We start from the raw sequence: 26,590 nt of genomic DNA, 5'->3' as shown, positions 1-26,590 counted from the left end.
CATAACATTCGAAAGTAAGCATTATACAGCATATAATTTGAATGACTGTTAATGAGGGTAAATGTCTGATTTGTGCTGGATTCTGAAAAGTCAGAAGAGGGTAAAATTATGTAATAATATGATGAGTTATTTTATGTGTCTGTGGTACAAGGTGGACGTGAGAGCCTCTGATGAGACCAACAGAGGGAGCTATTGTGCTTTTTTGCCACTGATGAATGAATGTCTGGATATATAATATATCACATGGGCACTACACCATATGAAACCACAACCAATCTTCATTTTACAAGATATAAAAGTCATCTGGTTAAGTTCACAGATGAGACCGAGAGACAGAGAGAGAGAGAGAGAGAGAGAGAGGGAGAGAGAGAGAGAGAGAGAGAGAGAGAGAGAGAGACTTTGATCAAAGTGCTTCCCTGCAGCCTCTTCAGTTTCTAGACAGATGTGATTTAGCGGGCGGAGAGCAGCCAGTAGGAGCTTTGTGACGGGACAAGAACACAAAGCAGCTCTGTCTTCTGCAGCTGATTCTTCCACCTCAGGAAATGAAAACTTATGGAGAATCACTCTCTGTACCTGAAAAAGAACTGTGAAGAAATGTGTTTTTCTCAAAAAGCGGATGTCTTGCAGTTTCTCTCTCATCTCCATCCAGACTGAGAACCAAAAAAAAACAACTTCAAATCAGCAAAAACCGTGCATCCTTTTGGAGTGTAGTGTCCCTTTTTCCAAGAAATCCACTCACTCCAGATCTATTTTCAAAACAAAGAAGCCATTGAGACGAAAGAGTGTCAGACTAAGATAATCTCCATTCAGTAATACCTCATCTAGCCTAATTTGAGACCTTGGATGCAAGCAGATGGTGCCTTAAAAACAACAGGCTAGGGTGATGCCTGCAAGGCAGAGCATCAGCAAGGAGGGGGTGGGGGACAATATCCCACTATTTTGATGATGAGATCAGAAGGTTAATTCATATGACTGCAGAAAAGAGACAGGAAAGAGAGACAGCTACCCCCCCCCCCCCCCCCTCCGGTGAATGCACACAACACAACCTCACTGGCCTTGCTTTATGGATGATGTCATTCTTCCATTATAAAACTCAGACTCACAGAGAATAATAATTCTCTTGAGCATAGCACATCGTTTGGTCGATTCCACCTAATTGCCTATGTATTACAGTACATGTGTAAATGAGCAGTTCCAGAGGGATACAATAGTACTCCACTAACACCTGCAAATGTAGTTAGTTGTATGAATAGATGTTATAATGAGAAAAAATTATGCCTTTTTATAGCAACTACATTTCGCAAATGTATTTGGTCATGTTTTTTAACTGTGTGACTGCACTTAAGCCTTGATTGATTATATTTTTAGCTATTGAAATGGACAATAAAGTGCAATCTTACAGTAAGCACTTACATTAACCCTCCTGAGCCCTACAGTGAGCTTCCAGGTGTGCTTGAATTATACAAGTGCTCTTGACAGTGTTACACAACTAAAGGAGTGAACACTGTAAAAGCCATATTAGTAATGGTTGGAATGATGGGCACAGTGCTTTGTTCTTCTGCACCTGTAGGATAAACTGGCTACCAACCTAACAATGCTAAGAGCCTGTAGCTGCTGTTGATGTATTAATGTGATTATTCCAATCCACTAAAGGAGGGATAGGCAACCATGTGCCAAGAAGGGCCCAGAGTCTGCAGGTTTTTATTCCAACCAAACACTACACCAGGTGATTTTACTGATCAGCACAATTGCAGTGTTTGGCTGGAATGAAAATCTGCAGACTCTTGGCCCTCCATGCCACATGGTCGCCTATCCCTGCTCTACAGCCTGAAAGTTATTAGACCTATGAGATGATTATGTTATGCTAGACTTCAAAAATACTCACACCTCCCACAAAGATCAAACACACATGCACACACACACACACACACACTCCATCTGCCTCCACCCGTGACTCCCCAGGTCCTTGTTCCCCTGTGCGGTAGAGTGTCTGAGATATAAATAAAACACAGCAAAGTGGAGCACACTCCCTCTCTCTCTCCCTCTCTCTCTCTCTCTCTCTCTCCCTCCCTCTCCAACTCTCTCTCATCCACTCTTATTCCGGAGTTATCTTCTTCCACCAACCACAAAGTGTGTTCTATTTCAGCGCCGTCACCAGCTCCTGCTCCCAGCGCGGCAGCCGTGGCCTCCTTCACACAGCAAAACATCACCCCACCAGCCTCCCAGTGGCACCTGCCCATTGCCTAATTGTGCTTCCCACAGCCTCCCTGAAGCACTATTATGTTTGATCCGTACATACTGTAGCCTACTCTAGGCGCACTGATGCACGTATACATGTGCCCACACACGTGCTCCGATCCCCTCATCCTTATTTACATCACAAAAGAAAACAACAACAGTGACGACATTCTCCGTTTGTCTTAGTACCGACTCGCATTGGAGGATTACACAGTTTGGAAAAGCTTTATGGCAGCGTGCATGGAAAACCACTTCAGAACCATACACAAATAAAAATCAATATGACAAAAACAGTGGCAGAATCAGTAGGAGCTACTCTCCAAGCCTTCAAATCATCTCCAAGGGGGGATTCTTTGTGATTTCTCTAATAGGAGATTACCATTTTCTTGCTTTTTCCCTGCTTTTTTTTTTTTTGCTCGCCTGATCACATCCCTGAACGCTTTCAGACAGACTGGTGAGCAGGCAGGCAGGTAAAGTAGGACTCACATGTGTTCTTGAGAGGGACAGGGCGCCTGTCCGTGCTCCATGGACTCGTTGGCTCCCATCCTCAGCTAGCTCTGCCCTCTCCCCCCCCCTTCCCCCGGCCAGCTCCTGCTCCCCGTCCCACCCTCCACATCCACCTGCACCCCCCAAAAACTCCTTCTCCTTCTCCCGCGGTCCTTCCAGCGAGGCGGACTGTGTCGGCGGAGGCGAGCACCGGCCTGAGCTCCGCGGTGTGAGTTATCGTGCTGCACTGCAGTGGATGAGAGAGTCCTGCTTGCATCAGGAGCAAAGCAGTGGATGATTCACAGCTCCCCACTTTACGCACAGCATCCCTGATCCTCTCCTCCTCTACGGTTACGACTGGGAATATCCCTGCTTCTCATCTGGCGGTCGCAGGTAAAATGATGCAACAAACAAACGCCAGGAGGAATAGATCTCAAAATTGAAAGGAGGAAATAATCCAAAAAACAAATGGAATGAAATCCCGTTCTCTTTCTTTCATGCATGTGTGTGTGTGTGTGTGTGAGGCGCCGTCTCTCTGTGTTTGGTTGCTGATATCGCTGAGCTGTGTAGCTGCTCTCCGTGCCTCCTCCCCCCTCTCTCCTCCACTCTCTCCCCTGACACCAGCCTCCTGCGCCTTTAAAAAGACAAGCAGCTTTTTCTAGTCCGCTACCGCGACTATGCAGGGGGAGCCAAACAATAGCAGACCCCAAAGCACACTGATTAACAGGGTCTTTCTCCACCACTCCGTCAGTCTCCTTCCTTCCCCCCGCCCCCCACCACAGTCACCATACCTCTCGACTCTCTCTTTCTCCAGCCCGGATCCCCCTCTCTCAGCCCAGTGGGTCGCAAGAGTGAACGTGTCATTTTGTGCCTCCTTTTCACACAATGGAAGCTTCCAGCAGGCAGCGTGGCCAACCAGAGTGATGCATGAGGTAAACAATAGACCCTGAGAAACTATGTGTGTGCATGTGCATTATTCAACTCATGCCCTATTATATTCTCCTTCTCTCAAGCCCCTCCACCAGCTACTCTATAGCAGCACACAAAATAGGCCTTACTTTCTTTCATACAGACAAAAAAAAAGTACAAAATCAAATTAAAAACATCTTTTATTATACCTTTCAATTCCTTCAGCATCCAACTAGAAATACCAACTAGGAAGACAAACAAGACACACTGACAACCCACTGGCAGACTGATAAAGTTTTATGAATGCATATAAAAGTAAGAAACCGGTAAATGGGCGTCATCCTGCGCTGAGGAGACAAGGACAAATGCATCCTGGCATATGAGCATCTCTCTCCCAGCCATTTCAAAATTAAGGCTGCCTCTATGCCTCTATGTTGACTCCCAGGGGAGCAGGCTGGATTGGTGATCTAATTTACTGGCACTCACACCAAACCTTGGAATGCATCAAAGACAGGAAGAGCATTAATCACTGACTGTCTGCCAATCTCTGTATTTTAGACATCTGTGTGTTAGAGACACAGAGAGCGGGTCCTGTAGGGTTGAAACAAGAGCTGGAACAGGTTCTGCAAATTCCCATTGATTGTCTAAGAGCAGTGGGAAACTAGACTGGGAAAGGCGTCTGAAATATGAGAAGAATAAATCCATTGTACACTCATGGGAAAGTGAGGGAATGAGGACTCACTACAATAGCAAGCTTGGCCTGCAGCGCTTCTGATCACACAGACTCGCTGTATGCGGGTTTCAGGTGTCGTGCCTCAGCCTACGTGGACTAAAGGACAGATTTAAACGGGTAATCTCCAATTCCATCACATAACATGGAACACAAGGGCAGAGAGGGGCAGGTTGGCCGCATGCCCAACCTAACCCCCAATTGTAAAAAGGGAGAGCTTACATGTAAACGTCAAGTCCATTAACATGAGTTCACAGAGAATATTGACGTGATTCTAGTCTCTGATGGGTCTGCCAGTCAATGTTTCATAGCCCTAGGGGACAAGTACAAATACTGCCCACTCTCCCACTCACAACAGAGACCCCCACTGGAGCAAATATATTGATTGCTACTGCCAACCAGACCCTCATAGCAGTTGGGTCACAAATACATCCATGTGCCCAGGAAAGCAAAGCATGTATGTGTGAAGTATAAGTTCATATTCTGCCCTATTTCCAAATGAAAAGGAATAGAAATGCTTCCTACTGAAGGAGCAACATAAACACCCTCTGCAAAGGCTCTGGCCTGGCACTTCAGCTCCATCCTCAGACTGAGAAAATGAAGAAATGAAAAATTCAACAAAGTCAGGCACTGGAAGATATGGCCATGGCAGGTTTTTCTGAAAGATTCATAACCTTGCTCTAGGGGAAACTGGGTCACTACGGTCCACATACTTGAAGAGGGCTCGGATGAAATAGCCTACGCTTTTAACTATTGACGCAGAAGAATTTATGGTTTCAGGGATGCAGGTTGAAGCTAAGTGGAAAGGTTCATATCTTGAGACAAACCTTACTCGGTTTGAGAACAAGATATTAGAAAAGGGTGACAATCTGCCCTCTATGTGCCTGTGAAATGGGTTTATAGTTAGGTAAGAACAGTGTGACTTTAAGGAGGGAGTCGTTTATAGAAACTTGTCCTATTGAGCACTATCACTCTTTGTTTTGTTGTTGTTATCCATTGATTTATATAGCTATCCTAGGATTACTACAATTGCTATTTGCTTACAGGGGGCTGTTGGCAACTTCTCACTAAAAAAACATGTAAACCGTTGGATGTCTTGGCTAGTGATCAACAAGATAAGTGTCTAAAAATCCTGAACCCACGCTGAAATCTTGTTTCTATCTCTGAGTCCATATGCTCAAATACGCAGAAATATGCAGATGCAACTGTGTGCTATCACGCAGAATAAAGCCACTCTGCACATGACAAGAGGTAAAAAGATGTATTTTGGGGGAATCCAGGGTTTAGGTATCTATGACATGATGCTGGGTGGTGATGTGCCCCTCTGATCCTCCTTGGTCCGCAAACCCAACAGCTGTCTGATCAGGCAGGGGAAGAGCCCAGGGCTTTGCTTTTCATATGCTATGAAAAAGCTTCAGTTCTCCCATAAACTATCACTCCTGGGATTGATGTCCTGAGGCTGTGTCTGCAAAACATCCACTCTGAGGGTTGTAGACTTTATCCTCCTGCACTTATATTATCTTACAACATTGCTTTTGGCAGCACACTCTAGCCAACTGTGTATACATGTTGAACTACTTTGTTTTGTGCAAGACTATAAAGACACAGATAATAGTTTTCTGTTTGAGTGACTTCAAAATGTATTTTGAGGTTCAGAGGCATGTCTCCTCTTTGGCTGAACAAAGTAAATGATAAGAGCGAGAGCAGTGGAATCACCAAGGCACTACAATGGGAAACTTGAAAGAGAAAGATCCAGCAAAGCGGTAGCTTGGATACCCACCAACTGGTTTCCTAAACCACTGACAGGTGTTGTGGTCAGAAAAGGTAAAGGGGCCGAGCATGTTTCTCTTCAAATACAGGCAAGTGGCCTGTAGAATCCAACCTGTGCTCATAAAGGTTTCAATATTGACATAATCAGTGCTTTATTTCTGTCATTCTCTACGATCTCAAAAAGGGGAAAGAGAAGAGAGCGCGACTTGGATACACATGAACTATAATATCAAAGCAGTGGTCGGGATGTGCTGTATAGTAATGAGGTTTTCAGGGGAATCGAGAAAAACAAAAGGATCAAATAAAATGCTGTCAAGGAGTGACTCCCTGACAAAAAACTCCTATTTTATATTAAAGGGGAAGACTTCGTTCTTGCTTTTCAGATTCCATGGGATTTATTGCTCATAAAATACAGTAAGTAGGGAAGACCCAGGTTCAAGCCCTTGTCTCTGCGCCACTGTTATTATGAATAAAGTCATTTTTGTCATTTGTATTCATAGATAAAGAGAGTAGAAGTTGCGTACTGTCAGGCGATGTATGACATTCATACTCAGAATACAGAAAGTAAAACTAAGTTAAATTAGATTCACTATATAACTGCACATACGTTAGCTGTTGAAAAAACAATTTTCACAGACATATTTGGTTCTTGGTCTGAAGATTTCTACTACAGCCAACACCTGTAGACCCCCTGCAGCCTGCCCTCTATGTCTGCAGACACAAACAGGTTAATACGTGACACCCAATCAGTCAGAGTCCTCACACCTAGTCACCGTGTTGATCCTCCACTCTGTAGCCAATAGCTGAGCTCTCTGTTGCTACTGCTCTCTAACTGTCCTCTCTGAACAGCCTTTGCTGCTATTTACATACCATCATAAATAATATAGCAACACCATCCTGCTCTTCTCAAAATCCTTGTCTTCACTATAGGAAATATAGGAGGCGGCCGTTAAGAAAGCCAAATAGTCTCAGTCATCAAAGACAGACATGTATCACTTTACCCAGAAAATGAAAACTGATTTATAGTGAGATACAGGAGTGTTAGTGTATCTCCCTGTGTTGTGTTTGTCTATGTACCAGCTGACTGCAGCATTCAGACAGCAGAGTGCAGACACAGGCTGGCAGTCCAACATGAATGCTGGACTCTGATAAGGGAACACACTCCCTCTGCTGGTTGGAAACAGCGCTGCATTGTGAAACTAAAACAAAGTGGCTGAGTCATTCTCTCCTATAAAACAAATCTATGAAATGAATCACACGGCCGAGAAGGACCGCAGCAGAATGGTTAGCATTATCAGTGGGGAGAATAGCTAGCGCTGATATCGAAATAATGAGCAGCATTTAAACGCAATAAGCATCAGTGTTAAGTTATGAATGAGCATCATTGTGTTCTGGGGTGGAACAATGGCCTTCTGCCAGGAATAGGGTGCTACACAAGCAGCTTTAATGGCAAGAAATCTGCCATGCTGTGTCAAGTGGTTAAGATGGGGCAGATTGGGCTTATTGTGAAGAAGTGTGGTGGATAAGTGGCCTACTTAATGCTGTAATGAAGAAACGATCCACAGATAAACATTTGGCCCTAATGCGTGTGCTATCCAGCATCAGCGTATTTATTTCAATTTCCAAAACCACTGAGTTCATACATCAGTAAATCCTATTTCCTGTGTGTGCATGTGGTGCAGAGCAATGTTGGACTGTAATTTTCTGAACGGGGGAACAAGGCCGGTGCTGACGTAGCAGAGACGAATACCTAGTTGCTCTGGACTTCACTCAGCAAATGGCATTAATACCTGATGCATCTCTATATCTGTGGTCAGCACTGTCTAAAGGAAAAGAAGTGAGTTTACTGTACATCAAACAGCCGCACACTGCTACAGCTCTGTAGAGGATTAATAAATTATGCAGTGATAGATTGCTTGAGTTAAAATGAGGCTGCGGCCTGTATGACTACACTTCCGGTAGTTCCACATGGAGGTCCACGGGCTGCATTTAAGGCTGTGTGATTTAACCCGGACCGGGGTTTACAGGATAAGAACATAGCTATACTTTCCGTCAAGCAGGCTAAAGGGACGACTGTCAGCACCAGCCGAATCTATGGTCTTAGAATAATTGGAGCAGAGGAACAGAAGGAAACACAGAAACTCAACCAACAAGGCTTAGAACGTACATGCATGAAATTTGTTATCCAATGAAATAAGAAACGAAAAAGTTGAAGGTTGAAGGACCACAAGGCTTGTAATGTTCCTATTTCAAGCTATAACCATTTTAGAAACATTTATGATATTTTACAGAGAAATCACAATGATTCCTTACCCCCAAACTCCTGAGACCGTGACAGCCATACTATAGTAGAGGTTCATAGGATAGGAACGTACCTTGCAGGGGGGTGGCAGGGTGCGGAGGCAGGGTGGGGGTCCCCCTCCTGGTGACCAGAAGGTGGAGGTGGGCAGGCAGGGGTTGGTGGAGGAGGAGGGCGGGGGGATGCAGGTGGGGTTAAACGAGCTTCGGGAGTTTGCCTCTCCGGGGGCGTGGGAGGAGGAGTGGGGAACTCTGCTGCGTCCTGGAGGTGAGGAGGGAGGGCAGGCGGGGAGCGGTGTCCGGAGGGAGGAGGTGGGGAGGCGGGGGCGGGGGCAGGGTCACCTCTCTCTGCCTGCTCAGTAAGGGAGCGCCTGCAGAGGAGGGAACACGAAACATCAACAGACGGACCGGAGCAAGACGGCCAAGTACGGCGATTTGGAAAGCCCTCTGAGGACACATTCCATTTTTCCTCCATACAAATGAACCGTGAAGGAAACTTACCTCAGAGCAGAATAGGCTAGACCGCTCTCCTTTACGCCTTCACCTAAAATCGGCGGTGACAAGACCCTCAGCTTCAGAGAGTCTCTTTAAACACTCGTTCCAACCATCATTTAAATTACACACAGTTGAAAACATAACTCCGGCAGTGGCTGCTACACTCGTTAGGCCCCTTGCATGACGCTCCATGCTTTCCTGTGTGTTCTCTCTGTGGCGTAGCAGCCTGTCTGAGGGTGCTGGGAGTCTGGCTCTGTCATCACTGGCCACCTGGTGGAGTGGATTTGGCCACGGTCCAGGCCCGTCTTATCAGGAGTAGTAGCCTCTCTAATCTGACAGGCAATGCGATGGCCGCCCATGCAGCTGTTCCCCACTTGGGGCCTGCCTCCTGTTCAGCTCTAAAAATACACCAGTGCTCTTCACTGTAGGCCAGAGCCTCACAACGCCATCAGCAACTACAAGTACACATAATAGAGAAGCATCAACTCAACCCTCCCCTGACCTACACTTTCTAAACAGTCCCCTCCAGCTCATTTCAGATTGAAAATGGAGCTCTGTTATTCCTTTCCTCCGTCTCTCTCCCTGCTGCAGTCAGAACTTAATAACATTTAATGAGGGCGTATGCTTTTCTTAAGGGCGGAGTGAGTTACAGTTTACATCTAATAGGGTTCTGGTTCCTCCCATTCCACTGTGCTCACAGGATGAAATATAGAGAAATCTGAAGAAACTTCTAATAGATGCATATATGAATGGTTATATTCAGAGGATCCAACACCTCCATATATATATTTGTGATGTAGTCCCATTCCTCTCACAACAAATCCTCATTCAATGACCCAGCCCCTTCGCAGAGCCGTCCAACGCCATACATATGTCAGCATCTGTGACCAACTTGGCACATGCAGTCTGGAAATAGAAACCAAGTCACAACATAGTCTGGGCGAACTGTGGTAAGACTCAGCATTTCCTCTAAAAATAAAAATAAAAAAAAGCAGTCATGGAGCAGATAGAAAGGTGAATCAAGGGAATAGAGAAGAGAGAATGGCAGAGAATAAGGCTAAGACGCTGAATACGGGATAGGTGCAGAGCATCCAGTGGGCCTGTGTCTTTTTGAGGAGAAAATGTCAGCTGGTTCACTGGGGTTCACAGCTGGGGCCTTACCACCGTGACAAGATGAATACACCAAGAGTGAGTAGGGCTTTGCAGTGTCATGGACATGAGACACATGTTTCTAAACTTGATTTATCCAGGGAAAGCTGATTGAGCCTGTATGCCTTTTTCAGCATCGCACTCTCCCAGATTCACACAGTTACACACATGCCCAATACAACCACAGTCTCTTGCTGTCGGCCACTGAGCAGCTGGGGGTGCGGCGCATTACTCAAGGACACCTCAGCAGTAGTTCTTGAGAAGAGAAGAGCGCATTTTCTCAACCATTTTTTCAATCCAGATTTTCCCAGCCAGGCCAGGGATTCAAACAGGTGATTATCTCAGCACAAGCCAGGTCACAAACCCCATTCTCTAACCTCTACTTTCTTGAATGGATATTAAGTAAATGAAATAGATATCATGTATATGCAAGCAATACATACATATGCATGCACACATACACACACACACATACACACACACACACACACACACACACACACACACACTAATCTACTGGAAGCAGCTGGAAGCAGAAGACAGCAAGCCCAGGCAGGGTGTTTAATGATAAACAGAGAGCAGTAAATAAAACCAGCTGAAGGCAATGGGAAAAGAGTTTTTTGAAAGCTAAAAGAATGGGAGGACCATTTCTGTCCTGCAGCCAGCTCATACTGTCCTCACACACACACACACACACACACACACACCCATGTATACACACACAAACACAAAAAAGACATCATAATTAATCCACTAATTCGCTTCTGTCAGCTTTGAGATTGAAACATTATTTAAAGTCAGTCTAGTGTGGTTATATAAATGACAGGCATGAGATTATCCACTTCATTCACGCAAGTAAAGGCATATGAAACTACAATTGCCATGGCAACCAGTCTATTTGCAGTACAATGTGGGCTATATCACATCCCACTTCCCTCTTACTCTAAAAACGTGGATGAGAAATATCCCACATACCAAGTTACAGTAAACAGCCTCATTCCCATTCCCACAAGCCCACATGGTGTTTCAGCTTCAGAAGTGATGATGGGCTCACAAAAGAAATAACCATTTATCAAAACTAGCCATGTACCTTTATAAAAATATATACATTTTATGACATAGGTGAATGAGCAATACAGTGCTCCTTTGTGCTCCTCCCCTTTGTATGTCCTACTAGGCCCGAGTTCATTTATTAACTGACATCCTAAATTTTAAAGTCTGCCAATCAAAAATCTTTACTATAAGAAAACAACATAGTTTGAGACTGATGTCAACAGGACCAGAAAAACCTACAGACACCAGGTAATCAGTATTTGTACTACAATTGATAAGCTTCCTCTCCAACAGAGTCAGACAGTCTGTACATCAGGTGTCAGAAAGTACAGAGAAGCAGGGGCGGGTGGCAGAACATGCTCTAACCTGCATCGCTTTTCACACAAACACACCATGCTGCATTTCACAACTTCGCTCCTTCCTTTCCTCCTTCCCTCCCTTCGTCTTTGTATTTGTCCCTCCCTCCGCACATCTGGTGAGGTCAGCAGAGGCAGAACGTAATTAGCACTAGTTACCTACGGGCCATCTGCTGCAGGCGCCCGGTAGGACTTAAATGCAGACACACACACACACACACACAGACAGACAGAAAAAAAAAAAAAAACGATGGCGGCAACTTCTCATCAACTCACCCAGCATTCAGCCACGGAGGAATCCATCAGACAACTTCAGACCTAAGTGATGGAAATGCCTTCTCTTTAGCTCCTGCTGCACTCCAAATACCAGAGCCACTAAACTGTACCTCCCAATCTCGCTCTCTCTCTGTGTGACTCTGACTCTCTCATACACACTCACACAGCAGCACATGCTCAAGTGTTTCTCTGAACTCTGGCTTTTGTTCCACTCTGTCTGGCCTGCGCGAATGACTTCAGTGGGGCTGAGTGCCTGCCCAAATTCCTCCCGCTCCGGGCTTCACGGCTTCACTTCACAGAGCCACACAGACTGAGCAGGACTGACAGCTAGGACAGCCTCTGGGGGCGGGGTAAAAACACACACATGTACACCCACACACACATACACACACACACACACACACACACACACCCTTGACCATGCCACCACATATCTCTCACTCTCTCTATCTCTTTCTTACACATGTAAGCGTGCGTAACCCTATCTACCGATGGAACCTATAGTAGAAATGTCTGTCTCACCCCTCCTCTCTCTAACTCCGCCAACTCTCTTGTCTCCAGCAGGACTGATGGGACAAGTGTTGTGACTGACAGGCAGCAAGTGCTACTCTGGCATGTGGGATGGCTACTGGGCATGCAGCAGACAGCAGGAGAGAGAGAGAGAGAGAGTGACAAAAAGATAGATGACAAAAGGGCATGAGAAAAGCTAAAAAAAAATTTAAAAAAGCTACATTAACTGAAATACATAACACATTTGTCACACTTTAAATAATCTGGAATTGCATTGTACTTGTGGTATGGCAAAGCCATAGTACTGTAGTATAATGAACACTCTAGCACTGACATAAAAAGTTGCACAAAAAGAGAATGACATACATGGAAAGTTAGTCTAGCCAGAGCTGTTAAAAGCGTTTAAATAAATAGTGGATGCCCATATGGAAACACAGAGAGGTCGAGCTGAACGCCACACAGGTTTACTGTGTGTATTTAACTTAGTCAGGAGTTTTAACAACATAAAGGGTTCACTGCAATGACATCAACCAGTAAAAATCTGGAGGCTCCTAAGGCCGAGGCTCCTTCTCATTCACCCAATCAGACACTCTCAAACCATCGCAGACAGCAACAACCCACCAGACCCCCTTGAGGTGTCTGAAAGACAAACAAAACCACCAAGGGGACTCTCCGAGCGTATGGAAATCCATTTTTAAAAGTGTGACAGGCAGGCTAGTGTGTTCTGCTGAGCTGTAAAGCATATGTACCTCTGAGAGTCCCCCATTACAGAGGTAAGTTAACACCAATATATTTCCTCTGTTATGTCTATGTAATGTAAAAATTCACAAGAAAACAGAAGACAAAAAACAATATGCTATCAGCCCTAAAAAGTCAACGTATACAAATCATTCTGATGTCTTTTATCTCTGTTGGAAAACCAGTCAACCAAAAAATTTGCAATCTTCCAACAACCCTGTTATTCTTGTGGCTGGCTATAATCCTTCGATTTTAGTCAATTAGGATTACCAGGACACACTTTTTTAATCCAGTTTCTGACTGAACTGACTGAAAAGAGGACAGCCCCTTGCCATCAGCCTTATAGAGAAACATTACTCTTGTGTTCTCGAGGGTTTGTTCACATTGTTAAAGTAGGCTTTAATGACAGAGGAGCTGTAGAAAGCAAGTCATAATATAGGCCAAATGACACTGACAATGATAAATCATCTGTGATATACATTAAACAGCAAAAGCATTGGGACAATAAGCAGAAGTTGGTCTTGTTTGCTGTTGCCATTGTTTCAACACTGTTTAACATGGAGGGTGGTCATGAAAACACAATGAAATCATAATCTGACTGTATCTTTATTTGCCTCATATTCATTTTATAATGTTAAATAAATCCATATTATACTGTAGATCCTCCAATAGCTGTTAAGACTAACTTCAGCTCACTGTGCCAACACTGTAGGTTTACAGAGACACTCACCCGCTGTCCTGTGGCTCCTCAACAGGATCCTGGACTGTATCTTTCACTGGAGTTTCCCCAGCTGGCTCCTTTAATGGCTCTTCTGGAGGGCTTTCTATGGGTTTTTCCACTTGTTCCTCTGGCAGCTCACTGATTGGCTTCTTCACTGGTTCTGGGTGCTCTGCTGTCTTCTTTGTTGGTTCTGTGAGCTCTACTTCTTTCTTTGTTGGTTCTGGGAGCTCTACCTTCTTGGTTGGTTCTGAGTGCTCTAATGGCTTCTTTGTTGGTTCTGGGAACTCTACTAGTGTCTTTGTTGGTTCTGTGAGCTCTACTGGCTTCTTTGTTGGTTCTGGGAACTCTACTAGTGTCTTTGTTGGTTCTGTGAGCTCTACTGGCTTCTTTGTTGGTTCTGGGATGTCCACTAGCTCCTTTGTTGGTTCTGGGAGCTCTACTGTCTTCTTTGTTGGTTCTGGAAGCTCTACTGTCTTCTTTGTTGGTTCTAGGAGCTCTACCTCCTTCCCTGTTGGTTCTGGGAGCTCTACTGTCTTCTTTGTTGGTTCTGGGATGTCCACTGGCTCCTTTGGTGGTTCTGGGAACTCCACTGACTTCTTCACAGGTTCTACAGGTGGGATCTCTGTTGTGGTCTCTGCTGCTTGCTCCGGTGGTGGGTTCTCCTCCTGGCTCAGAGGAGCAGCTATCTCCTCAGTCGGAGTAAGAAACTCTAGTTGAGGAGACTCCAGAGATGGGAGGGGCCTGGGAAAACAATACAAGAGAGAGGGGGTTGGGGCATTAGTTGTTTAGTTTACAGAACATACACAAGGCATGAGTGACAAATGACAAATGTGTGTGTGTTTGTGCGTGTTCAGGAGTGTGTGTCTACATGAGTGTGTGTGTGTGTGTGTGTGTGTGTGTGTGGAAGTGGAAGTGTGTATGTGCGTGTGTGTGTGTGTGTGTGTGTATGTGTGTGCGTGTGTGTGTGTTGTGTTGTTGTTGTTGTTGTTTCCATTGCATTGTGAACAGCTGTTTGTTTCGAGTGAGAAAAGGCTCATTCTTGCCCTGAAGAGCAGAGCTGATGTCACAGCTGATGTCATCCTTTGGATAGAATAGGCTGCATTAACTTCCATTAGAATTCAACAGGCAGAGCCATCTGACCCGAGCTCCAGTCACTACAAAGTCCAGCTCTGTGTTTACTTCCTCATTCATATTCATTGTCACACTGCTCTCTGTAATATCACTCATAACAATGCCTGAACATGGTGTTACTTGAATGCTAAATAACAAAACTGCAAAAATCTATGAATACCAAACGATTAAATAGGCTGAACATCAAAGATGTTCATCTCATGGAAACATTTATATGGTAAGTGATTATATTCATCAGCCTAATTAATTATTCATCTGTCTTGGCTCTATTTGTTGGGGCTGATGACACTTTCATTGTTGAAATGTCAATGGTACAAGCACCATTGTACTAGCAAATAGAAGAGCAGAAGCAGACTAGGCATGTGCCTTATGCCCCGTGATGCACTTGAAAAGATGATATGTGACAGCATGCTAGCAAATAATCTTTGTGTAACACATTAGGGGGGAGACCCATGATGACCTACACTGACCTTTTCACAATCCAGGCACATACAGAGACATGGCATTAATTTACATGCTCCTCTCTCCATGAAGGCTTATGTGTGTTTGTAGAATATTACAACTACTGCTGGCACCGTGCTCCCCCTAATCTCCCATCTCTAAATACATTTCCCTTATGAAATGAAAAATGATATCCACATTTCAAACACACACACTCTTATGTTTACCTTGAAGATGTAAATGTATCAGAGGTTTCCACTGTGCTCTCTTGTTCAGACTGAGAGAGGTAAGCAGCTTCTCGTAGAGCTTTTATCCAGTCTACCTCTGGCTCTTGTGCTGTTTGCCCAGGAGCGGGACTCTTTGACACACTGACAGCCCCTGCACTCTCACACACTTGGGCTTTTTCAGCTGATTTCCCTGAATCAGCTGGGGGGTCGCACTGGGGAGCAGCAACAAGGGGGTTCACCACAATATCCTCTGGGGGCTTTGACACAACAACTGAAGGACTTGCAATGACACTGTGATCTGTGTGGGATTCTGTGACAGTCTCTTTAATCACAGAGTTTTCCTCTGGGCTCTCCGACTGGGAAGGAGCTGCAAGAGGGGTCACCGCAATATCTTCTGGGGACTTCTGGGACAAAACAACTGATTGATTTGTGATAACATCATGAGTTGTAACTTCATCTGTTATATCACTGACATTTGCTGTTGACTCAGAAAGAGCAAAGCCCGTCTCCTCGCTGACAGTTTGACAAACAGAGGTCTCGGTGCTACTGTGTGACACCCCACTTCCATGGAGGTCTGAAACTTTAATTGATCCTGAGCCCCTGCCTTCAGCACTCCCAGCTGGATTTATGAGCCCCTGCTTTTCCTCTGCCTCATTGTTTATCGCATTCATCTCATTCTGTCCCCTCCCCTGGCTGCTTTCTCTCTTTTCATCCAAAGCTGCTTTATCTTCCTTTCTGACTTCCTCTGCATCAGGGCCTTTTATGGCTGTTTGCACTACTGAGCTGCTTTGTGTGGCTGTGGTTTTATTAGAGCTGTGTAGCTCAAGAGGCTCGCACACTGCGTCCTGAATTTCACACTCCTCAATTTCACAACTGTTGCTTTTCACCACCATGGCAGAACTGAACTCCTTTTCCACAGTTTCTGGTTGCCCCACAGAGTCAGCCACAGCGCTGGATATTTTGCTATGAATGTCTTTGGCCTGGTTTGCCTTAGGTTTATCCTCTGTATGAATGTCATGCCTATCTGTGCTGACCTGTGATGAAACAGCAAATGCCGAAGGTGAACTCTCATGTTCGTGTGATGCAGAATCAACAGGAGCAGCAGTGTTCTCTGCGGCCTCAGGTTTTCCATGTTGGTCTTGACAGGCGGCTGACAGAACGCTTTTTCGCTGACCCTTTTCACCCACATCACTCACTAACTCAGCGTTTGGCATAACAACTGAATCTGACTTAGCTACTTCTAAACCAGTGCTTTGATTCTCATCCACCCCCTGTCTTTTCGCTGTGACTATTCCTGTGTCGGCTAAAGCATCTCTCTCAGCAGCCTTTCCAGTCTCATTTGAATCACTGGCAAGGTGAGTAGGCACATCAACTCCGTTAACCCCTGGACCAGTCCTTGCTCCCTCTCCTTTGCCTTTCTCTAGACCCATCACTCGTTCATTGCCGCTGCCGTCATCACCTGCCAACTCATCCCTGCTTCCTGACTGACACAAACTCCCAATAGAGTCATCCTCTCCCTCTGCTACTCCTGTTATCTCTGGAAACACTGCTGGGGTCTGCCCGATCTGACTGTATGTCTTTTCTCCTGCCTCGCTCCACTCCAAACAACCACCTGACAATTCCTCTGTGGCGTGTCTGGATCCCAGCTGCTGCTGCTGCCATTGCTCTTGTTGCTGAGCAAAACAATTTGGAGCTGGTGTGGGCTGTGATTGGTTAGGAGCCACACTCCAATCTGGTGCCGTGTCCCCATCAGAGCGTTGCTCCGCTGTTGCCGTCGGAGTTTGGTGCAGACTCTGGTCTGAAACGGGCTGAGGTTCACTACCAGACTCTACCTCAGCACATAGTGTGTCCTCAGATAACCCTGCAGGTCTGAGGCTGTCGGGAGATGAGGAAAAAGTCCCCATCTCCCTTTTAGATGCAATGCAACTTTTCTTTTCTCCTTCCTCCTTTATATCCACTATTGATGATTCAGTCTTTTGTATTTTCTGTTTATGCCATGGTTGTAGGTTTCCAATTTCCTCTTCAGCCTCCTTATCTGGCCCATTACTCTGTTGCGGTTGTTTGTCTGTTTTTCCTGTCTGCTTGCTTTCCTCTGTTTCCTCTTGTTTACGCATTGTTTGTTGTTGTTCTTGTTTCTTTTCCTCTTCAGACAGCGTGAAATTATGATCTCCTATTTTATGTTTTTGTTTCATGCTGTCTTGTTTGTCCTGTGTCATTTTATCATAAGCCTCATTGGGAGGCAGGCCAGAGCTGAGCGCTGGGCTGACATTTATGAGGTTATCCTTAATGGATGATTCATAACTAACAGGTTTATTGCTGATGGGCTCCAACCTAGACTCCGGTTCAATGTTAGATAGAGAAATTACGTTGTCAGATCCACCCATTGTCAGTGATGTAGCGAGAGGCTGAGTTGGGGGAAGTTGATTTTCTTCTTGAGGAGATGTGATTTTGAAGTCAGATGGAATATCTAGACTAATAATCACAGATTTCACAGGTTCAACGATAGGCGGAGGGTCTTTTCTATCCTCCAGTATCTTATCTGTTTCATTCACTTTAACGGTGACATCACCATGCTCCAGATCCTGTGTTGAAGACATTTGTGTCATTTCCCCCCTCTCGTCACCATCCCCCTCTCTAGAGAATGTGATGCTGCCACTGTCAGCACTGCGGCTATCTGTCTGTTCGGGAAGAGAGATGTCACAGTCACTAATGAACTCCAAGTGACTCAACATTGGGCCAGGAGGCCTCAGCACCACAGTGGGTTTATTGACACGTTGCTCACTAACAGAAATGCACTGGTCAGAGGTTGTCACTTCTGAAATCACTGATTCATCCTTTGCCACATCAGCAGAGTCCGTCACGCACTTCGACCACTCTGTAGCTTGCGTGGGATCTGTGATAACTAGCCCATGAGGAGCTGATTGATCTAATTGGATGGAAGGCTGATCCATGGAGTCATTCGGCTTTGTTTCAAGAGAGGCTGTGCTGGTCAATGTCACGGATTCAGATTTTGAGTTAAGGTCAGTAGGCAACTCAGTGGAGACATCACTAAAGGGCTTACATGTAACATCATCAACCGACAGCATGGCAGATGAGGAGAGAGACTGTTGGTTACCATCGTTTTCCTCGACAATGACAGGCTCCACAACCGCATCACTTATCAGATGTGACTCCTGAGGCCTGTTAGTCTTGAGTAAGCCTTCAGAATCTCCTTGTGTCTTTTCTGTCTCTATCCCATCTGACAAACATGTTTTTGCATCACCCCCTTCTCTTCCCACCTCAGCTTTTAGATTATCGTTCTCAGAGAGAGCACTTCTTTCACATTCAGCTGTGTGTAAAAGGTCAACGCATTCTTTATAATCAGTCTGTGTCTTCTCTGTAGTACATGGAAGTGGTTGCTTAGCAATAGTTTTGTTCATGCAGGCCTCATTCACTGATTGTACATTCACAATGTTTGCCTCTGCATTGTCTTCATTACCTGACGGACCTCTATCTTGGGACTGGACATCTTTCTGTGGCTTTGGGACATCAGCTGAGCTCTGTATTGCTGGTTCATCCTTGGTAGGAGCTTCCTCCAGCTGGGTTTCTGGCTTCTTCAAGTTGAGAAACTCCTGGAAGATATAGCTGGCCTCCACAACGGGATGGTGCAAACTCTCATGTACAGTCAATGGAGGCAAAGAGGCACAGTCCATAGCCGGCACTGAGGTGTTCCTGAGACCCACAGAGGAATTGTCCTCTTTTTTCACAGTGTCATCAAAGTGAACTCTCTTGTTGCTCCCAATGTTGTCGCATACAGACACACCTACCCCAGACATATTAGGGCTAACACTATTGCTCTGGGTCTGGGCTTGCCCTAAGAACTCAGTTTCACTCTTGGCTTCTGTAGTGCTACTTTCAGTTTGGACCTGTTGATTGTTGCTCACCACCTCCACTGGGCTCTGCTGTGAAGTCGTCAAAGGCTGAGGTGAGATTAGAGACAGCAAGACTCCGCTGTGGTGTCTCTCTGTCTCTGTGATGGAGGATTCTTCACAAGTGGGTCCTGGAGATAGTGTTTCCAGTAAAATCACACTTTGTTTGAGATCAGCCCTTGCCTCTCCCTCTGTATTGCTGGAGCTTTGTTCAGACTGAGTGGGGAGAGGTGAAATTGCTGCTGCGTGCTGCTCCTGGCAGGGGTGAGCGAGACGGTCCTGTTCAGTGCAGATGCTCTCAGTGATGGTAGCAATCGGCTCACTCCGGCTCTGTGACTTCAGTTGTGACTCGGCAGCATCAGGGGGCGGACACGTCTCAGTCTCGGCTGATGACACCCCACTAGCAGAGCCTTGTGGCTGGCTGAATGAACTGTGCTCTTTAGCCAGCCCTCCTCTCTCTCCCACCTCCTCCTCTCCTCCTCCTCCTCCTCCTCCTCCTCCTCCTCCTCCTCCTCCTCCTCCTCCTCCCTCGCCTGCTCTCTCCAATCCCACAGCACTGTGTTCCTGGCAGTGAGGTCCAGTGAGTAGCCCAAAGGGAGAAGTATTGATATAGGCTTCTATCCGGAGCGGCTCCTTTTCTCTCTCTCCCTCCCCGTCTGGAGAGAGTGTCTCTGTGTTTGTGGTGCTAATGGTTGTCTCTCTCGGTCCCTTCATTTCAGTCTCAACCGAGTTGTGTGGCATTTTGCTGCTGCAGCTCTTCTCAGATGCAGCCTGTCTCTCCTTGGCTGAGAATGCCAGTGAGCATTTTTCCTGTGAACAGATTAATGGGAGCTGAGGGAGGCTGTCCAGGAGTCCCTCTCTCTCCCCTCCCGCAGAGCTCAGGCACTTTGCTATTCCTCCCGAATCTTTGTCTCCTATTGCTTTCTCGCTCTCTGCGACTGCTACAGTAGCTACTCTCACCACTGAATCACGCCTCTCGTTTTCTCCCTCTCCCGTGCGTTCTATCAATACTGGCATCGTGGGTGTTGTCAATGGCAACGCAGCCGCCACTGCTAAAGCCTCTTCAAGGGCACTCTCCACGCTGCTCTCTCCTACACAAGTTCGGCTCTGGGAGAGTGGGTGCTCCAGTGTGTGTATCTCTGCTTCTGAGGTAACTAAAGCCTCCTGTGTTTCTGCATCTGATCTCTTATCAGCAGCAGTACCTGAGGCAGCGCTGAGATGGACTGGATTGATAACTGTGGTTTGGACATATGTCACGGGTGTATCTTGGTCGTTGATGACTCCTCTGGTTACATGTTGCTTCCGGTGCAGAGTTTCATCTGAGCCGTGATTCATGCCGCAGGCGGCATCTGCATGGTTGTGGTTATCTGACTGCTGGGGCCCCTGGGAAAGAGCCTGGCTGGACGCAGGTGAACAGGCCAAGCCGGTAAGATGATCCTGTCCACTATGAGGGGCTGGTAGCGGGGAGCTGGAGCTGGACTCTCCCCTGGGACTCAGCTGTTCCTTGTAACCCAAACCATTATCGGGCTGTTCCCTAGATATCGCTGTCTGGGTGTCTGCCTGTGACTCTGACCCTGCCTTTGCCTCTGAATCTGCGTTAGCTTCAGTGTGTATGCCTATAACTGACACAGCCTCTGTATCATTTTGAGCTTCTATGACTGTCTTTGCTTTCTTTCCCATCTCTGCACTCTTCTCTATCTTTTTCTTTTTCCGCTGTCTCTTTTTTTCTTTTTTCTTTGCCTCTTTGTCATGTCCGGCCTGTTTGTCACTTTGTGAATTAATTACGGTGTCGATCTCCTGATCCTGTGCAGTCTGCTTGTATGCTTGTGTTTGTGTTTCTGACTCTGTCTCTGACATCCCATGTTTGTCTCTTAGACGAAGAGTACTGCACTCTGATGTTTCATTAACTGAATCATCTTTCTTTCCCTCGAGACAAATCTTAATATTGGACTCTGGCTGTTCCTTTAAATGAACATCACTTTCTGCCATCTCTGTTATGGCTTCCTCAGTGCTTTTTTCCTTAGTCACCGTATTACAATGTGCAGTGTCATTTTCCTCAACAACTGCATTGGAATCAACCTGTTCCTCTCTCTGCTCAGTGAACACAGGATCTTTTGGGGTTTCCTTAAATGAATCTATATTTGTCGCTGCCTCTGATTGTGTGTGGGAGTGTGTTTGCTTCTGCTCACATATCTCGCTTTCTTTTAGAGGCTTAATCTCTGGACATTTATCCTGGCTCTGTCTTGGTTTTTCTTTACTCTCCCTCTCTGTTACCCCAGCACCACTCTCAGTGCCCAGTATGTAATTCCTGAAACTAAACACAACTGTATCCTTCTGACTGTTTGCTGCCTCACTGTTTCCATGTGTACTCTTGTTTCCATGGCCCCCGTCGTTATGTCCTGGCTGCACTACGATTGGAGGCAGCGGCGATGACTCATTGGACTTATTAACCATCACTTCTCCAGTTTTCTTCTCCGCCTCAGGCGTGGTGTTGAGGGGCTCAGCGGGATCAAGTATGCCCAGTGAAGCCATTTGCTCTTCACATTCCTGGAAGGCCTCTTGGAGCTCCTGGTCGAGGAGCACGGATGGGGGAAGGGTCAGGGGCGGTACACCCGGCGAAGGCGTGGCAGCGGTCTGAGGTGAAGAGTGGACATCTGTGAGAACTGGGTCCCTGTCATGAGGCCTGCGACCAGGGTAGGGTGACAGAGTTAGAGTGTGGACTGGCAGGCAGACAGCTGTTCATTCCACGATGCCACAGAGCACTCACTGCATTTGGCAGGGCAGATCCAACTCCATGCTCAGACACTGCACTCCGCAATATGCACACTGCAATCTGTACACAGCACACAACTGCACTCAGGATGCCTATTCTAAGATGCACATTCCTCATCAAGAAATAAGACCAGCTGTTTCCAAGCACAAATGGTAGTTAATTAATGTTCAGGTCTGTTCACACACACCAAAACATACGGTTTATTTAGGCATAACACTAAGTAGTTTTATTTAGACATAACACCATAGAGATATCTCTATGCATAACACTAAGTAGCAATTTCTGGACATTTATTGCACACTTCTAGCAACTAGCCTTCAAACAACATTGCCTATTTTGAAGAGATTGCTAGATTTTCTAAGCGTACTCTAAGGGTTAATTATACACAGGGTAGTTTCAGCCAAGTAATGGGATTGGTTAAAGATGTGTTGCAGTGCTGATAATGCCTGTAAAGCACAGCTGTGCTTTATTGGTTGCCATGCTAACTCTTGTGGTAACCAAGGAGCTAGTTAGTGATTTTTCTTACTCTCTCCTGTTTTTATTGTTATTTATGTATAGGCTACTGCAAAGGAGAAACAGACGGAGTACACACACAATGGTAACCACTGTATAAAATCCATAATAGCCTTGAGGATGTTCTTTATTGTGATTATGTATACTTCAGCAATGCCATCTATTCCATCATCATGATCACAGTAAAAAATACTCTTTCGGGTATTATTGCTATAGAACTACATTGTACTGTAAGAGACAGCAATCCTTAATCAAACTGTAGCTGCATTAACCAATGTCATTGCAAAACATATTAATACCTATTTTTACCTTATTACAAGGAAAAATAGTCACTAATCATTTATGTGACCACACAAGCTCATTGTGCAACACTTGCGCAACAAACAAAACAATTATTTCCTCGTAAATCAGACATTGAAGATGGCATTGCAACACACACCCTAAGAGAGTAAGAGGAAATAATATAATAAATGTCATCAACAGTTAGAGTAGCTTTGTGCCAGTCAGTTATAACTGCTGAGTCACTGCAAGGCTATTGGTCAGTGGTACAGTGCAATGCAGTGGGAACACCTTGGTTTATATGGTGAGTCCCAATGAGTCTATAAATCCACCATTATTACTAAAACCAAATAAGATAACCTGCACTCCTCATACATTTTATCATCTTGTATCTTGAAATAATCTGCCCTGCACAGGACAAAGTCCATATGTATTCATGTAATACATGCGGCCATTAGCTCAAAATCATCATCCATGTTCAACCACAAGGAAACAGTGGAAAAAAAACATCACTAAGCTGCACTGTGATTGGCTAATAACAGCCTCACATGGTAGCCCCAGCGTGGCTCTGTCATTTCCTTGACAACACAACCTCTGCCCTGACAACAAGCCACCCACTTACCTCACAGCCTGGCCACGCTGGCCCAACCCTGTACCTAGTTCAGCTGGCACTCCCTATTACAGGGCTGAGCAGCAAAACAGACTAAACTAAAGGCATGCATCTGGCAAGGGGTTGTACTATGTAACAAGCTGTTGCCTGCCATAGAGGCCTGAGGCGGGATGGAGCAGGCACTCCCTGTAGTTTGGCATTTTAAGGCTCTTTGTGCCCTGTTAGAGCGCTCTGCAGTGTTTGGTGACGCTCTAGCTTTTATCTTTCCAGCGCATAATCTCTCTTTTTGTTCTTTCTCCAGTCTGTCCAAATGTTTTTTTTGTTTTTTTTCCTTTATCTATCCAGGGAAGGTTTGCTGAGCATCAATGCCCTGTTTCAAATTCATACAGTTGCACACATTCACGTCAAGTGCTAAGAATGGAGAGCATTATATCACTGCAATGCTTCAAGATGAGTCATGTTATCAGAAACACATCAAGTGCTTAGACAAATTAGTGCAATTAACCTCGGCACTCAGACAAAAGCAGCAGAGGATGCCAGGCAACACTTGAGGCAGAACATAACTCAGTCTGCAGATGATTCACCCAAGCGTAAAAAAACAAAGCACCACATCCCAGGCCGGGCCAGGACACAACAAACACTCACACACAGTTATCCATCACACTGCAGTATAAACTAGCAGTTAACAGCATTCTGTCATTCTGTCTTCTGTTTTCCACTCCATGCTTCATGGCTTTACTCTATATCACCCTGTCTACTGCTGTTTACCACAATCCCACAGCAAGCCCCCTCACCCTTCCATCCATCCATCCCACCCCCCACCCCCTTCTGTCATGCCGAGGCTATGTGGTACCTTGAGTCTAGAACCACCAGTGGTCGACTGGCTTCCATGTGATGCTGCAGGCCAGCCAGCAGGGGGTTCACCTGCTCACATTTCCTCTCACCTGAGCTAGATTGCGTGCTGCTAACACACACATAAGCACACACACAAACACACACACACACACACACACACACACACAGCAACCAATCAATATGAATTCAATATTCACTTTGACTGGAAAATTGGTGCAGATTTTATGCCTTAGACTGCAAATCAACCAGAATTAAATAGCCCATGTATTATTATCATGTAATAATAATAATGTGATTCTTTATGGATCCTCAAAGGGCAATTCCCGTTTAGCTTTCCCCCCTGCAGGAAGATCAGAGCGCAGGGTCAGGCCCATGGAGCTGGTAGGGACCCAATGAAGGATGATTTCCCTACTCACTATGCCACATCCTGAATTTCCCCAAGGGGATTAATAAAGTGCTATCTTACATTGCTGCCCAATTGAACTTGTGCCCATTAATATTATTCTTCACCTTGTTGGAAAATAACCTTGGTAGTATAAAAATTAAAATTAAGATAGATCATTCAGTGTCACGAATGCTCGCACGGCTACAAGTTTGACCAAGGTAAATTATGACTTTTCAAGACCTTTTTAACGCCAGTTAGAATGAAATATAAGATGAATGTTGCAACTGAAAAACTTGCAAAGTTGAAAGAAACTGTAGACTGATCAGAGTATAAGTCTGTGTGACTGGGCTGATTTCTTACTGAAAAAACATTCCACCAACAAACTGCAACATTTTTAAAACCTCAAAAACTGAAATTTAGACTATAATTATAATTATACATGTAATTATCTTTTAAGGACTTGAGTTTAGATAATATAATCTAAGACTTTTTGAGAACCTACAGACACCCTGTCTCTGCCTGGTATTCATGATTTTCAAGGCGCCACAAGAATTCAAATGTTACTGCCGAATAGTGATTGTAATCTAAAACTGACATGTTGCAGCTCATGACTAGTTAGGCTACATAGTGATGGTGAAAAGTGGATCTGATTATATGTGATGCTGATTTGGTCTAAACTCAGCAGGTCCCTTGGCTGTATTGGCTGTAAAGGGAACAAATCACTGGCTGACTTTTTGGGAAACAATGCCTGGCAACATTACACAAGGAGTTGCCTCAGCAGTGCTGCATAGCTTACATATACAGGGGGCTCCTGGGGATTGCATGCAAAGAAGGAATTGCTTAATTACAGCATTACTCCCTAGAAGTTTGCACAATGTGAGAATAAAGGGGATGATTAATGTGACCACAGGTTTCACTCTCCCCACTGTTATCTCCCCACCTACATTGTAGACAGGAATGTCATTTTGTATAAAGTCATAGATAACAAAAAAGTCTTCTCAGATAGTATTGCATATGATAAAATCAAACCAAATTGGGTCTACAGTCTAATGTGGATGTACTGTAATTTGGCGGTTCCTGACATGAAACAGTTTGGGAACCCTTGGCCTAAAGTATCTTAGCCTGAAAAGTGACTTAGGTTATGATGTCCTCCACTGTGAGGCGTAATCTGTATTTTCTCAGAAAGTAGAGAAAGAATGTAAACAGCAGTCATTTACTGTACATGAGTCCCGTTTCAGCAGAACTGTAACAGCACTCACAAACCAAGACAGAACTTGTCTTCTTCCTGCTATCTCAGGTCACAGCTTCACCTTGACATCACCAGAGGAACTGCCGATCGTTATAACCTACATGATCTCTAGGTGCGTTTGATTATTTGTGTGTGTGTGTGTGCATGTGTGCACCTATACACACATTTATAACCCCTCTAAAGGAAGAGGCCTACCCCAGTGAGGACTCCCAGATGTTGAGCTCGCTGCTGAAGTCTAGACTGGGCAGCAGGTCATGGGGGAACTCCAGCTCCTCCTGGTCTGCAGCTCCTCCTCTGCTCTCCTCCACTCCAGCGATGACTGGGACGTCCGGCAGGACCGGTTGAGACAGTAGACTCTGCTGGGTGCTGGAGGGTTCGCTCAGCACCGCTCCGTCGTCCCTCTGGGTCAAACTCTCAGCGTGAGCTTCAGCCTGCGGAACAGTGAAGCACACTCGTGTTGTGGCACATGCTGGATAGAGAGTACGCTAAA

The 26,590-nt window shown here is 45.4% G+C and overlaps 2 protein-coding genes across 5 annotated transcripts in view; both read right to left on the bottom strand.

Annotated features, from left to right (window-relative positions):
• The window catches only part of tacc2 (transforming, acidic coiled-coil containing protein 2), a 45,581-nt gene extending 19,255 nt beyond the window's left edge, over window positions 1-26,326 (bottom strand). For all 4 annotated transcript variants that reach the window (XM_071898021.2, XM_071898022.2, XM_071898023.2 and 1 more), the window contains exons 1-4: window positions 26,296-26,326; window positions 24,465-24,572; window positions 13,739-14,470; window positions 8,509-8,802 (exon numbers count right to left, since the gene is read on the bottom strand). In XM_071898021.2, coding sequence (XP_071754122.2) covers window positions 8,509-8,802; window positions 13,739-14,470; window positions 24,465-24,502 — 1,064 coding nt within the window. In that variant the 5' untranslated portion in view covers window positions 24,503-24,572; window positions 26,296-26,326. The remainder of the gene's footprint in view (window positions 1-8,508; window positions 8,803-13,738; window positions 14,471-24,464; window positions 24,573-26,295) is intronic.
• Window positions 15,620-22,232, bottom strand: LOC139910644 (uncharacterized). The gene is made up of 6 exons (XM_071898014.2): window positions 22,204-22,232; window positions 21,711-22,119; window positions 19,461-20,000; window positions 19,007-19,370; window positions 17,146-17,389; window positions 15,620-15,740 (listed from the first exon to the last, which is right to left on the bottom strand). Exons 1-6 carry the CDS (start codon window positions 22,230-22,232, stop codon window positions 15,620-15,622), a joined length of 1,707 nt encoding a protein of 568 aa, XP_071754115.2.
• Window positions 26,327-26,590: the final 264 nt, after the last annotated feature.

The sequence above is a fragment of the Centroberyx gerrardi genome, chromosome 15 (genome assembly GCF_048128805.1).
Source record: "Centroberyx gerrardi isolate f3 chromosome 15, fCenGer3.hap1.cur.20231027, whole genome shotgun sequence".
Taxonomy (NCBI): domain Eukaryota; kingdom Metazoa; phylum Chordata; class Actinopteri; order Beryciformes; family Berycidae; genus Centroberyx; species Centroberyx gerrardi.
Note: the sequence above shows the minus strand (reverse complement) of the source record. Positions and strands in the feature narration are given on the sequence as shown.

Excerpts from the sequence above, each read along its gene's own strand:
- LOC139910644 (XM_071898014.2), bottom strand. The coding sequence starts at position 22,232 with ATGGAGTTGGATCTGCCCTGCCAAATGCA. Across the intron at positions 20,001-21,710 it reads GCACTGAGAGTGGTGCTGGG|GAACACAGTGCTGTGGGATT; the intron begins GTAACAGAGAGG and ends CCTCACTGCCAG. Across the intron at positions 19,371-19,460 it reads CGACTTCACAGCAGAGCCCA|ACCCAGAGCAATAGTGTTAG; the intron begins GTGGAGGTGGTG and ends GGGCAAGCCCAG.